This window comes from Cervus canadensis, chromosome 4 (genome assembly GCF_019320065.1).
Source record: "Cervus canadensis isolate Bull #8, Minnesota chromosome 4, ASM1932006v1, whole genome shotgun sequence".
NCBI lineage: Eukaryota > Metazoa > Chordata > Mammalia > Artiodactyla > Cervidae > Cervus > Cervus canadensis.
The window spans coordinates 80,846,040-80,860,880 of record NC_057389.1 but is presented as its reverse complement, the minus strand read 5'-3'; the positions used below and the strand labels follow the sequence as shown (position 1 = coordinate 80,860,880).

General features: G+C 40.9%; 1 protein-coding gene across 3 annotated transcripts in view; it reads right to left on the bottom strand.

Moving 5' to 3' along the window:
* MEGF10 (multiple EGF like domains 10) overlaps positions 1-14,841 on the bottom strand; it is a 173,027-nt gene that overhangs the window by 23,786 nt on the left and 134,400 nt on the right. For 2 of the 3 annotated variants that reach the window (XM_043465952.1, XM_043465951.1), the window contains exons 13-15: positions 12,297-12,399; positions 1,577-1,723; positions 241-375 (exon numbers count right to left, since the gene is read on the bottom strand). In XM_043465952.1, the coding sequence (XP_043321887.1) occupies positions 241-375; positions 1,577-1,723; positions 12,297-12,399 (385 nt within the window). The remainder of the gene's footprint in view (positions 1-240; positions 376-1,576; positions 1,724-12,296; positions 12,400-14,841) is intronic. The other variant, XM_043465953.1, reaches the window with a different exon arrangement.

Sequence of the window (14,841 nt, the reverse complement as noted above, 5' to 3'; positions counted from 1 at the left end):
TTTTTCATGGAAGGCTGTTTCCAATTAAAACGGAAGAGTAGCAAGGCTCAGAGAATAAAGAGATTGTGCTGGACTGGCAAGCCAGCTTTCCCAAAGCTCAAAGCCATATTTACAGAAGCTGCAGACACAGCATACCAGGAGCCGCCGCGAGCTGCAAATGTGTCCTTTGGGAAGCCTGAGGACAGACTGCATGGGGTGTGCTCACCACCACATATTTCTGCCAAAGTCTGCGCACCCTACCTTCATTGCAGAGGGCGCCTGTGAAGCCAGGCAAGCAGTCACACAGGCCTGTGATGTGGTGGCAGGGCCCACTGCTGTGCACACACTGTGGGCACGTCTGGCTGCAGCGATGCCCATAAAAACCGGGGGAGCAGACTGAAAACAGAAAGGAAATAGTCATCTTCCCTGAGACATGTTTCTCTCCTATTCCACACAAGGATCTGGTTCAAGTTTGGGATACAAAAAAATTATTTTTAGTGATACTGAGAATTTTCCAAGTATCAATCAACGACAAAAGGAATAAGGGCAGTTTTTAATAATGAAAAGAAGCTAGCAAGCTCTGAATTGCTTGAGGGCAAGCAAATGTCTTAGTTCTCTTTATTTTCCCATTTATGGCCCCAATTAGCCTGAAGCTTGGCATAGAGCAGGGGCCTGAAGAATTTTTGTTGAGCAAATAAATGAGAGAAAGAAAATTCTAAATACTAACAAGGCCCAAATAAATACTCACATGTTAATCTTTTATTCTTTAAGAGTCATTACTGGCAATAAATAGATCTACAGTCAGAATTAAAAGATTGTCTCTCCTTAAAATGATTCAGGTTGATTGTGATTGAAAAGTGAAAAAGCAAAATGCTTCATAATTAGATTCTTCACAAGACATTATTTGGATTTAAGTATAGAAAGACAGCATAAAACTCTTAGTAAAAAACTAATAAATAGAATAATGTATCTTATAATTAGTCATATATTCATTTTTATATTACATTTACTAAAAGACTTAGGGAAATCTTATGGATTCATACTCTCTAACTCAAAAATTCTATTGAAAAAAAGATTTACTCTTGCAAAAAAAAAAAAAAATTCTATTGACCCATGTCATCAGTCCCCATTTTTAACTCTGCAATCCTATTTTCCCCAGAGCACTGGCTTTCAGACTACTAGCAGGATGTGTAATTTGCCGCTAGGTTTGGCTGATGTTGACTTCTGGTAATTGAGCTAAGGCCAATGCCAAAATGGCTGAATAAAATAGTTACAGGTCAGTGGATTTCTGGAACACCATTTGCAAGGTTTAAGGCAGGATCAAGAAACTGACGATGGTGCCAGTGAGGCAATGAAATCATTACTGAGAAGAAATGGCTAGAGCCCCATCTGTTAGGTCAGTCCTGAAGGATGGAGAAAATGAAGCCTTTGGGGCAGGGCTACGGAGCAAGGACAGCTCTATAAAGGACAGGGTGACCTATATCCCTCCTCTCTGCCCTCGACTGCAACAGATCATCTCTATGAACTGAGAGATGATAATTTTGTACACGTGATCTGAGAAGGGAAGATGGGAAGTGCCGGCTAACAAGACACTTACTTCTCTGACAAGTGGTGCCTCGGAACCCTGGCGCACACTCGCAGATGCCGTCATCCGGGGAGCAGGAAGCCCCGTTTTTACAGTAGCAGGGAAGGGAGCAGTTGGGGCCCCAGCGCCCCTCGGCACACACGCTGTCACAGTGGACACCTGAAAGGAGGCACACGGGCAAAGCTGAGTGAGAGGCTGGGAGGGCGGGCGCCTTGGATGCTAAGTCAGAGACCAGGACCAAGGTCACCATATTAAACCTGAGTTAGCACGGGTAGCAGTGAGCAGGGATGATCTAAAACTTAAAATCCACTTATACACAGCAGTTCATCATACATTATATCATATATCATACCATCATAACATTAAAATAATCCCAGGACTATACTCTATAGCATCATAAAGGAGAAGGAATAAAACATCTTTGTTATACTGATTTTTCTTCCTTAGGAGGAGAAAGCAGAGAAGAAGCCCAAGGGCTCTGTCTATTGAAGGCAAAATTTATCAGAAACACTATATGATTTAGCCCTCAACACCTTCCTCCCTTCCCCATTCTTTATTTTTTACAGAAAAGTAGGCAAAGCGTAGAAAGATAAAGTAAGAAAAAGGTGGTTAAATAATTTTACATAAAGAAAATCTCCCCCGGAGCAAACAAACATAATCTTAAAATATTTTGAAAATACACTGTGCAAGACAGAAAGATATACTAATCTGTGCCGCCAAATTCCTCTTTAAACATTTAATCCAGCACAGGCAGGATATCACAAATGATGTTACTCATGGCTGTTGTCTAAGTGATTGATTATTGAGAACCCATATGCAGGTATTTAACTCTTAGTCTGGAAACAGAGAAACTTTAGAGTCAGTCACCAGTGAACAAATGCCTAAAAGAAACAGAAAATCCAAAGTAGCAAAAAATAAAACCAGGTTTTATTTCAGATAAATGGAAGTCTCCTTTGTAAATTCGTATTTGAAATACCACGGGGGCCTCTTTCTTGTAAATCACAGTACTTCACAACTCAAAGAAATGCTCTCTGTATTGAGAGGCAATAAGAATGAGTTATAATTAGGAGTGAACCAGCGACTGCTGGCCTCCAACCAAGTGAAAACATGTTAAGAACCAGCCCACTCCCACTCCGATGATTCCAGAATGCGAATTCTGCTTGCACTAAGGAGGCTGACAAGGCCATGTTTTGTATTACAGTTTTTGCTCTTAAATCGATTAGGAGAAAAGTTACCATGGCCTGAACCTTAATACAGAAGCAGTTCCAAACCCTAAGGTGAACATGGTTAATTGGCGGCCAGTCATTTCTACTGAAATAACTCCACTTTTCACTCTTCCTGATTTTCTCCAACTGAAAGTCTTCCACAGGGTAAAGACCGTTAAGCAGGCATGAAAAAGCACAGGCCTCATTGTGTCTCGCTGGAATTGACAACAGACTGTTATTTCAGCCTGGACTGCTGGCTGAAGAAAGGCGAGCAGGCCTGTTAGATGCCAACTGGGGTTTAAGTGTTCCCCTTAGAATAGGATGCAAAATTTTGGTCTACTATGATTTCCTCGAGCTCACAAATATTTGATCTTTCTTGCAAATCTCTTTTGAAAAACAGAGATGGGATTGCAAATGCTCTACTCTCCAAGCACGCTAAAACAGTCCCAAAGTCTAAGCTAGTGTTCTGACTCACAATTACTAGGCAGAAGCAACAAATGGACTGAGGACCAAACCACTTAGAAAGAGGCTGCAAATCTAAAGTTTGTTTTGCAAACTTGAAAGAAGTACCCACAAAGGTAACCTGTTTCATTCTCTAATTCAGGTTCAGGTTCTGATCATGAACCAGGACTCCTGTGTTACGGCAGGTAAAATGAAACACTTGCCTCATAGAGATCCAGACAACCCTGGCCACTGGAGCTACCTGGGCAAATCCCACTAAGGATTTTAGAGAAGTGGAAGCTCAGTGAATATCTGGATAATCTGAAAATCACCCTGAAAATTAATCCTGAGTTTTGACACTGTTTTTCTGGGGTAGGAGTTTGGGGGAGGTAGTGATATAGCCATTTACATGATTTAGTTTATCAGCTACTTAACAGATTTTTTACATGACACTTCATAAAATGCAGTTAAAATGGAATGGAATACACTCTAGATCAAAAAGTATGTGCTGCTTTTTCACATTAGAGATTATCATGATTTACATATTAATTAGCACATTCTCAATTAGAGCATGTTAAGAAAAATGACTCCACGGCAGATTGGCAAATCAGAATAAAGTGATCCTTTTTTTATATCTATTTCCTCCTCCGTACGTAATAGGTTGGTCCAGCTGGTTAGCATAACTATCAGTTAAAATCAACTTTTTAAAGGTAATTTTCATAAATGTAACAAGGCCCCTGATACAGCAAGGAGATCCATAGCAAAGATAAGCTTTTTTTCACATAATTTACCCATCATTTCATTTCTGGAGAATCAGGTAATTCTAGAGATCACCTATCAAGACTTCTTTCTGTAATCATATGAGTATATTTCAACAGAACCAAGCTTACATTTAAATAACTTTTATTTTAGGGCTGCAAAGAAGTCTTTTTTTGGCAAGTAAATTTTAAACAATTCTATTACCAACTCCCTCTGAAAATTCAATTCCTTTTCTTTTTCTCTATCACTAGTAACAGTCAGTCATCATTTTGCAGATATTAATGCCAAGTCTATTTGGAGACAAATATAAAGCATGTCTCATTCAGGTGGCAACTCTAGGAAAAATGCATGAAACTGTCTTTTTCCCTCTTGCTTCACCTTTTTCTCCTATTGCTATTCCTCACCTTCAGACTTCTGTGCCCTTCTGTTATCTTTTGCTTCATCTTATAGTCAGAAGGGGATAAGATAAATTTATTATTACTGAGGGGCTGTCGTCTCTAGATAATTAGTATTTTAGAAAGCATACCTGTTAGAAGCCTAAGAAATAAATCGCTGTGAAATTTAAATCTGTAAGGCTGATGCAATGCAGGCATTAGCCCTGGGGTAAGTGCTGTTCTAGGTCACAGTTAGTGTATGGACACTGATGCGCCCTCCATATAAGGCTAACCCTACAATGAAACTCTCTCCAGGGTAGGGAATTGTAAGTTTGCTTTAACTCTTTTATGGGGTAAGGTAGGCGGCTGGGTGTTGTATGTGACTGTGTGTTTTATGCCCTAATTATTTCCATTGATCTCATCTTACTCTTTCCCAACCTTGCTGGAGTCCTATAAGACACCTTTTTGTTTCCTTGTTTGTCAAAGACAGAAAAGAGAATGCAGCTCAATAAATATTCAAGGAGTCTAGACACTGCTGGCTTGCTCATGACAGGTTCTCCAAGAAAGATTTCCAACTCTAGAGTGACAATGGCCCCAGGAAAGACATATCCTATCCTGGTCTAGAGATCATGATCAGGGAAGGAAGTAGCTTGTGAAGGTGGAGGAGGGTCCCAGGTTAATGGAATGGTGGTGCAAGGCTCAGGCCCTAAGAAGTATGAGTCTATCCTTCAGAAGTCAGAAGTGTTGGGGATGGCTGAAATTGGTGCTGGGAAAAGCAGGAAAGACAGGGAGGCAGCCAGGCAGTGGGCACAAAAGGAAGAGCCAAGGATGCCATGCTATGGAGTATGAGCTTCCTCCTGGGTTAACAGCGGAAAAAATGACAAGGTCTTGAACTAAATCAATGGCACCTGAGGGAGATGAATTCCAGAGAAGTACAGAAGAGAATGCAGATGAAAGACCACTCCCCGCTCCCTACTCCATCCAGTGTAATATAAGAATTCTCAAAAAAAAAAAAAGAATTCTCACAGCCCCATGAGAGTCGGTGCCTACTTTTGTCACTGCAGTGCCCAGTACATGAAGGATGCTAAATAAATGTCTCTTGAATGAGTCAATAAGCACAGTTCCTCTTTCCAACATAATATTCAGGACTATTTTCCAACTGGATGGAGCAACCATACCATTCTTTGTTTCTCTGAAGATATGAGAAGAACACTCAAACCAGGAAGCCCAACATGTTAATATTCTGTCTACCTAAAATGAGGACCCTTGCTAGCTAAGGGAGTGGAAATGTCTGCCTTACTTATTTGGGGCAAGACAGACTTTCATTAGCTCAGGTCTGTGATTTTAAATGTTAGTCCAGATTATAAAGCAACAGGAGATCTAAAGGATATCTTGAGGAAATTCCTTTGAAATGTTTATCAAAGTACAGATAGAGGCTTTTAACGAGTTACTTCAGGAAACAATTTCCTACACTATTTGGAAGAAGGGACAAAACAGAAAGGGGATATCTTTAAATTTGTAGGATTCTCTGGTTCAATGGAAGTATTTTTTCCTGATAAATGTTCTAACACTGATAAGGAGATCTGTGAGGGACTGCTTTTGCCAGGACCAAGGACAAAGAGCTCTTTGATAGCCCTCATGAGTTGCTAGGCAATGGCTGAGTGATCGTGATAAACTTCAGCTAAGCAGCTCTAAAAAAATGCTCATGCATTTAATGCGTGATGCATTATGCCTGCGGCCTTCACGTGAAATCAGCATTCACTAGGCATTTGTGATTATGTGAATGCAGTAAATAAATCATTTGGGGTGTCATTATTTCCCCCTCTCAGAGATCTAACCCAAACTCCTGGTCTTGCTTAATTGTTTATATTCCTTATGCCAGTATTGCAATATTTGGGCATCAATGAATGAAGGAAATGATTTCAACTCGATGTCCTATTCCCAAGCAACAAACTACTAAATATCTATTACAGTGACGAGTGTGGTTTGTTAATAATCACTGGGCTTGGTGATTATAGGCGAGAGGAACCGAAGACACTCAGCAACTGAATATTTGGTCATAACACTGTCCCTGCTTTTCTAATCCTCTGGACACCCAAGGCATACAGTAGTGTAGACAAGAAACTCCCCGACCTCTGTATCGACCTCTGTCCACCCAGTGCCTTCCCTGGGAGCTGTGAGCACCTTCCTGCCACCAGGAGCTGGTACCACCTCATCTTCCTGCTCCCAGCACCAAACTCTGCAGTTGCATACAAGGTGGAGACACTCAGCAAATGGTTGTTAAATCAAAGTTTTCTCCTTGTATACTATTAATATAAATGTTAAAGGTCCATTAAAAAGGATCTGCTATTGGTCACTACATTGAGAACAATCTTGATAAATAAGTAATGTAAATCAGAGATGTTTGCATTTGCAGTGGCAACACTAAACACCAGAAATCATGGTCTGCCTTAGTCTGGACCCAGATAAAAGCAAACGGGACAGAATGCTGGGCAGATTAGTAAATCTGGAAGCTTGGCTTTTTCTGCAGCCTTTCTTTTAAGAAGGTGAGTCCTTCCCTTCACCCTCACTTTAGGGACCCCATGTTCTGCTTTTAAGTTACTGCCTCTCCCAAGCCCATGTAACAAACAGACATGTAACAAAGCATGTGCTACATTTTCCCACTTCCCTGCCCACTCCCAATACCTTGAAGGGTCAAATAGTGAGTCATTCATTTGCTTACTATGACAATTCAGGCATCACAGATCAGTACCCCGAGTTGCAGCTCCCTTACTCAGCTGGTGAAAGTTGGTGTGTGTAGGGCCACTTAGAAAGGTATCTCTAAGCTTCCTCTAGTCTCTGCCACTGGCTATGAGGCTTTCTGTAGCAGAAATGCTCCCCTGGACTTCAACTTCTTCAATCATTAGAATAGCAAGGTAGAGCAGAGGCCAGCCCACAGATGGGTAATCACCACTACAATTACTGGGGTAACTTTTCAAGTGACAGACATAGCCACCAAGTAAGATTATGCAGGTTGTACACCGCACAAAAGCCTTTGGCTAAAGGGCTAAGTCAGAGCATATATCTAGCTTGTTGCTTTCTACTACCAAGATGCATACCCTGAGGCATTTCAAACCTTTTCTAAATTTGTACAAAAGGTACTTTATGGGCTGGCAATGGCTCCATCCTTCTCATGCACCCTCCAGATTGTCATTCAGTAGGTCTGAAGTGGGACCAAGAATATACAAGTTAAAGGAGCTCCCAGGTGACAATGATCTTAGCCAGGGTTGGGAACCAGGCTGGAAGCTACTTATCCTCCTAGACAGCTGGAAAGAAATCTTGATTAGCTGTAACACTCAGCAAAGAGGTGATATGGCTGACTGAAGTCAGAGAGGAAAGGAAGGAGAAAAAAACAGTGGCATGTTTCTACTGTTTTGGGGGAAGTACTTTACAAAGCGTATCACTCCACTACTCTGGAAACACACATACACATACACATAGACCTAATTATATTTCTGGAATTTCAGAATAATGATTATGAAAAGTCGTCTCACTTAATGTGTGTGTGTGTATGTGTGTATGTGTATAACAGAGGTGTGGAAGAAGCCCAGGACACAAGGATGTTTCATTCTTCTCTCTCCCTCCTTTTTTTTTTTTTTTACTGCAATCTGCCTCTGTTTGATAAAGTAACCTATTGGCTAAACACATCAATAAATTAAGGTTTTAATTAACAGCATATAATAAAAGTGTATGTCTCTTCTTTTGAAAAATGGTACATTTCTTTTGGAAATAGTATCTGGGATATCAGATGCAACTTTTGGTTAGTATTTATGGTAGCACATTTTGAAGACTTATTTTATGACTAGGTAAAATGGGACAATCAATTATAGTATAAATAAATAAGAGTCTCATTTCCTTTAAGAAGAAAAAAGACCGTCAAACATTAGAAAAGAGAATGAAGTTACAAAGGTGGTAAATGAGCACCTTGTTGAGAAAGCAACTGACTTCCTCTGTATATCACTTAGTGCCTGACTTCCTCAGTGTAGGTATGTCCATTTCTTTGTAAGGAGGGATAAAGCTCTCCTGACCCTTTTTTTTAAATCTCCACACTCCTAGGCCAGATCGCTCTCTCCTAGTGTCCTCAGCGGCTGAGCACTGTTGGTGTCTCTACAGATCCGATCTCAATAATTTGGTCAAGGGAAGAGTCCAGGTTCCCAAGTTAGATTTCACTGATTCTTTCACAAAAGCCTTGCTTTGATCCCCTTTTGCTATCTTCTCTGGCAATTCTCAACATATCACCAAGAGCAAACTCCACAGCAAGGAGAAAGGAAACAGAATCACTTGCTTCCCTGAATTGAGGTTATTTATTTTGCCCCAAAGGCTTCCCTGGTGGCTCAGAGGTTAAAGCATCTGCCTGCAATGCAGGAGACCCAGGTTCGATCTCTGGGTTGGGAAGATCCTCTGGAGAAGGAAATGGCAACCCACTCCAGTATTCTTGCCTGGAGAATCCCATGGAGGGAGGAGCCTGGTAGGCTACAGTCCATGGGGTCACAAAAGTCGGACAAGACTGAGCTACTTCACTTTCTTTTCACTTTCTTATTTTGCCCCAAATCTGATATCTAAATGAAAAGCAAAGTTTTTATTTCAAAATGTCCTTATGAGGTACTCATTCAAAACAAGTTTGTGATGAAAAATGATAAGTCCACCCAATGTTGACAATGAAATAATAGTCTACTTTTCTTTTAGAAAAACAAGGCAGTTCTTGATCCAATTGTAGGGTCGTTTTCAAAACTTCAGGAATTTTCTTTTCCTCTGTACACATTTGCTTATACAAGTGTGTTCTGTGAGTGTGGGGGATGACCTCTCTAAACGATGTCTCCCGGCAGCCTTAGATACTTAACAGACCAAGAGTCCACACAGCAGATCCAGAGTAAGACCTGGAGCCACGAAGCAAAGAGATGGTGAGCAACAAGTGACAGAACAATGAAGCAGCAAAACTTCCTCCCCTTTGGAGAAGCAGACCGGTCACAGATGGACAGAGGATTACAAGATTATGCTGTGTGACAAAGCCACTGCATTCCCGCAGGAGCTCCACAGGTCTAAGGCCAGATGGGATCATTTGTCTTACCCCATGACCCAGACTATGGAATGCAACCAACACATTTTCTGGCTGGCTTCAGGCCAAATCATATCTCCTGCTTTTCTCGTGTATACAAGAGCATGCTTTTCACAAGCTGGTTCTAAACCATCAAAGCAGGTGGATACTTGATCAATGACTGGTGGGTCCAGGAACATGTCACATTTCCTCTACATTCATAAGACAAAAGTAGCCTTGGTGGAGTATGGCCCAAAACAAATCATGTGGCTTCTCTATTAGAAAAGCCCTGAATACATCAGGGGGTTAAAAATGCTATTTGCTTCACTGTGGTCACTGAGAACTTAGTAGTGGTCACTCCATTTGAGAACTTCAGGAACCCTTGTGAAGTCACAAAATCTGGTTTAATTCCTATGTATTAATAGTATTAACATGTAGTAACTGAGAACCAAGTAGAAACATGGGAAAGTGGAATTTCATACTGTAGAGTCAGAGTTATCTCAGTCTTTGCAAGTCAAGGAGGAACTGCAGGACTATGGAGTCCGTGTTTCAGTGGGTAGCTCCCAGTGGCAGAAAATAAAGTCTATTACACAAGCCTTGACCTGTTCCTAAGGTAGCTCTCAGACACTAGAAATCAAACACAAGACAGTTTGTCAGTTTGCCAGAAGCCTAAGAAGCTCTCAACAAATTGCAAGGAGCTGAGAGACACCACTCCAGAGGTTACTGATGGCATCTTATGTTCAAAGATCTGAAGAGTTAATATTGTTAAATTGGCACTATTCCTGTCATGGATATATAGACTCAATCCTCTTTAAATTTCCACCCTGTTTCTTTGCAGGAATTAACATGCTGATCCGAAAAGACAAAGAGAAATTCAAGGAACCCAGGATAGCCAAACAATCTTGAAAAAGACCAAAGTTGAAAGACTCACACTTTCCAATTTTAAAATTTTCTACAAAGTTACAGCAATCAAAACAGTATGTTACTTACATAAGGATAGACATATTTGTCAATGGAATAAAACTGAGAGCCCAGAAATAAATAAGTCACATTTATGGTCAACTGATTTCTGACAGGGTTATCAAGACAATACAGTGGGGGAAAGAATGTTCTTCTCATCAAATGGTGCTGGGACAACAGGATTTTGACATGAAAAATGAATGAATTTGTACCCTTATGCACACCATATGCAAAAACAAACTCAAAATATATCAAAGACTTAAATGTAAAAGCTAAAATTATAAAACTATAAGAAGAATACGGAGGCATAAATCTGTTATCTAGGGCTAGGCAATGATTTCTTAGACACCAAAAGTATAAGCAACAAAAGAAAAAGTAGATAAACTTAACTTCATAAATATAAAACCTTTTTGGTGGCAAAAGACATCATCAAGAAAGTTAAAAATAACCCACAGAGGAAAAATATTTGCAACTTATATATATGAAAAGGACATAGAGCTAGGGGACAAAGAGACATTATAACTCAATAATAATGAGACAAATAAGCCAAGTTAAAAAATGAGCAAAGTATCTGAAGACATTTCTATAAACAAGATATGCAGATGGCCAATAAACACATGAAAAGATGCTCAACATCATTACTTATTAAGAGAATGGAAATCAAAAATACAATGAGATAAGATTTCACACCCAGCAGGATGGCTATGATCAAAAAAGATAGATAAATAACAAGTGTGGTGGGGGGTGGAAATCTCATACATTGCTGGTAGCAATGCAAAATGGTGCAGATGCTTTGGAAAACAAGTGTAGTAGTTCTTGAAAAGGTTAAGCTTAGAGTTACCATACAAACCAGCAATTTCACTCCTAAGTATATATCAAAAATATATACATCCACACAAAAATTGTACATGAATAACAGCATTTTTCATAATATCCAATGAGGTTGAAACAATCCCAATATTTATCAATGGGTAAATATTGATATTAAAAATTATCAACGGATGAATGGGTAAATAAAATGTGGTCTATCCAAGCAATGGAACATTATTTGGCAGTCAAAAGGAAGGAAGTACTGATATACACTCCAATATGGATGAACCTTAAAAACATACACTAACAGAAGGAATCCAGATACAAAACACTCCATATAGGCAAGTTTACAGAAACAGAAAGTGGTTGCCTAGGGTAGGGCAAAGGGGGTGGTGCCGTGAATTGGGAGTAATGAAGAATGACTGCTAAAAAGTACCAATGGGGTTTTGGGAGGGGCAATGAAAATTTTCTAAAATTAATAGTGGTGGTAACTGTACAATTCTTTGACTATACTAAAAACTATTGAATTCTACACATTAAGGCGGTGAATTCTATGATATGAGAGTCTGTCTATCTATTTACCTATCTACCCATCTACCTATCTATAAAGAAGTTGCTAGTTATCTGCACTGATAGACCTTACCTGAAGGCTCAAGAGAACTGCCATTGCATGATTCAACAAGAAGTCATCCCTGGATTACAGATTACTTGTTGTTGTTGTTGTTCCGTCGCTAAGTCATGTCTGATTCTTAGTGTACCCATGGACTGTAGCCCACCAGGCTCCTCTGTCCATCACATTTCCCAGGCAAGAATACTGGAGTGGGTTGCCATTTCCTTCTCCAGGGTATCTTCCTGGATCAGGGATTGAACCCATGTCTCCTGCATTGACAGACAGATTCTTTACCACTGAACCACCAGGGAAGCCCATAGATTAATTAGGCCTAGCAGTAATATTTTGAGGGTAAAAATGTATGACCTTACTGGAGACACTACCATATTTTCGTTTGTTTGGAAAGGTTGACCTCTGAGTGCTTCTCTGAGGTAGCAAGAACAGCACTAGGTACACGTTGGCATGTCTCCCACCTCACGGAGCGGCCCATGGCTCTCACCTGACCATCCGGGGAGGCAGCGGCAGTGGCCCGTGGTGGGGTGGCAGCCGTCCGCGTGGCTGCAGTCACAGCGCTCAGCACAGTTCAGCCCGTAGGTGCCATCCTACAGGGAAGACAGCGGTGAGGGGTGGGAATCCCGCAGTGGGCACCTCGGGCAGCCGTCTAACAAAGAGTGCCCTCCCCTCCCAAACCCCTCGCAGCAGCATGCACTACAATCCCCTCTTCCCATGTCTTCTTGGCTCCTAAAATACTGGCTGCAAGGGGTTAGTGTTTTCATAACACTCAGACCTTAGTTTACGTCTAGCATACAAATGGTGAAACCAACTACGTCAATATGCTGGTGTGCATATGTGCAAAGATAGGTGAACATGCCAATTAATTAAAAGAATCTTTATCTTAATGCAAGCCATAACTCATAAAAATATTGTCTTTTTGTTCCTAAAGATTTTTATAAAACAGTTCAGTAACTCCTTACAGGGTATTTTTTTTCCCCCCACTGAGGTATAATTCACATATGTTACATTAGTTTCAGGGGTAAAACATAATGATTTGATATTTATATATATTGTGAAATGATTACCACAATAAGCTTAGTTAATATCCGTCCCCACACAAAATCCCAGAATTTATTTTTTCTCCTACAGAATGTTCTATTTGTTAGTGAAAAAAGAAGACTCTGATCCACATAAAGAAGCCCTATATGTGGAATCTTAAAAAAAAAAAAAAAAAAAAAAGTGGTATAAATTAACTTTCAAAACAGAAGTAGAATCACAGATGTAGAAAATAAACTTGCAGTTACCAAGGTGTAAGGGGACGGGGGAGGGATAAATTGGGAGACTGGGACTGACAAATACATACTTCTAAACATAAACCAGATAACTAATAAGGACCCACTATTTAGCACAGGGAACTCTACTTAGCACTCTGTAATGACCTATATGGCAAAGAGTCTTAAAAAAAAAAAAAAGAGTGGCTATATGTATATGTATAACTGATTCACTTTGCTGTGGACCTGAAATTAACACAATGTTATAAATTAACTATACTCCAATAACCTTTTTTTAAAAGAAGCCCTAAAATTTAAAAAACAGCATAGTTCTAACTGAATTAAGATCATGTCCATAAATCGCCAGTGAGATACACAGAACTAGAAGGAGAAATGAAAACCTTTTGTCACTTTTTCCTAATTAGCATCCTCTCTCCCATGATAACATCTGAACACCATGAAGCGTTCTGATTCAAGCTCCTAAGCAGGGTGCGCTGGCGCACCCTCCCCTTCATCCCCTCCCGGACCTTCATGCTTTCACACAAACATCCGCGTTGGTGGTCCAGCGGAGATGAGGCTCTTCACGGACGTGATCATTTAGTCTGAGGGGGAGGAATGGAAGCTCCACATTTACAAGCCCTGATCTCTCATGCCAGGTCCTGAGGAACTGAGGGAGGGCACTGCAAACCGCCCACAGCACCAAGCACTAAGGACAACAGGGGCTGTGAAATTACCAACAGGGGGGCACCCAGAACCAGCATTCAACGGGTTCATGCATGATCAGCCACTCAGTCGTGTCCAACTCTTTGCAACCCCATGGACTGCAGCCCACCACGTTTCTGTGTCCATGGGATTTTCCAGGCAAGGATACTGGAGTGGGTTGCTACTTTAGTAGATGTTAAATGGCATATTCACTTGTCTAGTGATTATTAAGATAAAATATTTTTTAAATTAAGTTCTACTAATGTTTGCCCAGGCTTATAGGATTTAGCTTTGCCATAATATGAGCCACTAAAAACCATTTCCAGCCTTGACTGATTTACTAACGCATCTAATAACATACCAAAAAAAACAGACAAGATGGTGTAGATTTGCTTTGTCTACACTTTGACTCGTGTTAAGTGAAAGGTGATTTTAAGCCCATCTCAGAGCACTGAAAATCTGCTCACTGGAGGATGACAGGAGGCAAAACTAACAAAACTGTGTCCTAGGGGTTTGGAGGGCACGGAATAGACCCTGGGCTCTCTAGCTGGGAAATGGGTTGCACTTAATGAGGAGGAAGCCCAAGGAGAAAAGCGCTCTGTGGAAGGGCCCCCTGGAGCTGTCCAGGTCAGGGGGTCATGATGTCACTTTATCATCACGTGATCCCCAGGAAGCACAGCATACGCACCACTGAGAGAATGCTTAATGGCTCAGGAGAAAATAACTGCCTAGGGTGAGAAAGCTACGGAATAGAGGGAAGGAAACTGGCCCGTACTTTAGAGGGAGAAAGTGAAATGGGCTGTTACTACAGAAAGCACTGTCCATTGCCCACTCTTACTGGCCTGCGGCAGACTCAGTACAGGGTCGGGGGTGTATCTCCAAAGTAGGTGAAGGGAGGGAGTCGGCACTGAACCATGGAAATCTATGGAGATCTGGGTGACTCCAGAGATATTTGTGCTAAAAGACGGCTGTTTCCAAACCTTTCACCACCTCACTGAACCCTTCTGTGACACCATCATCACCCCCCTTTCAATGCCCTGCCACTTTCCACCCCAAAGGCTGGGGGATTTCCATTAT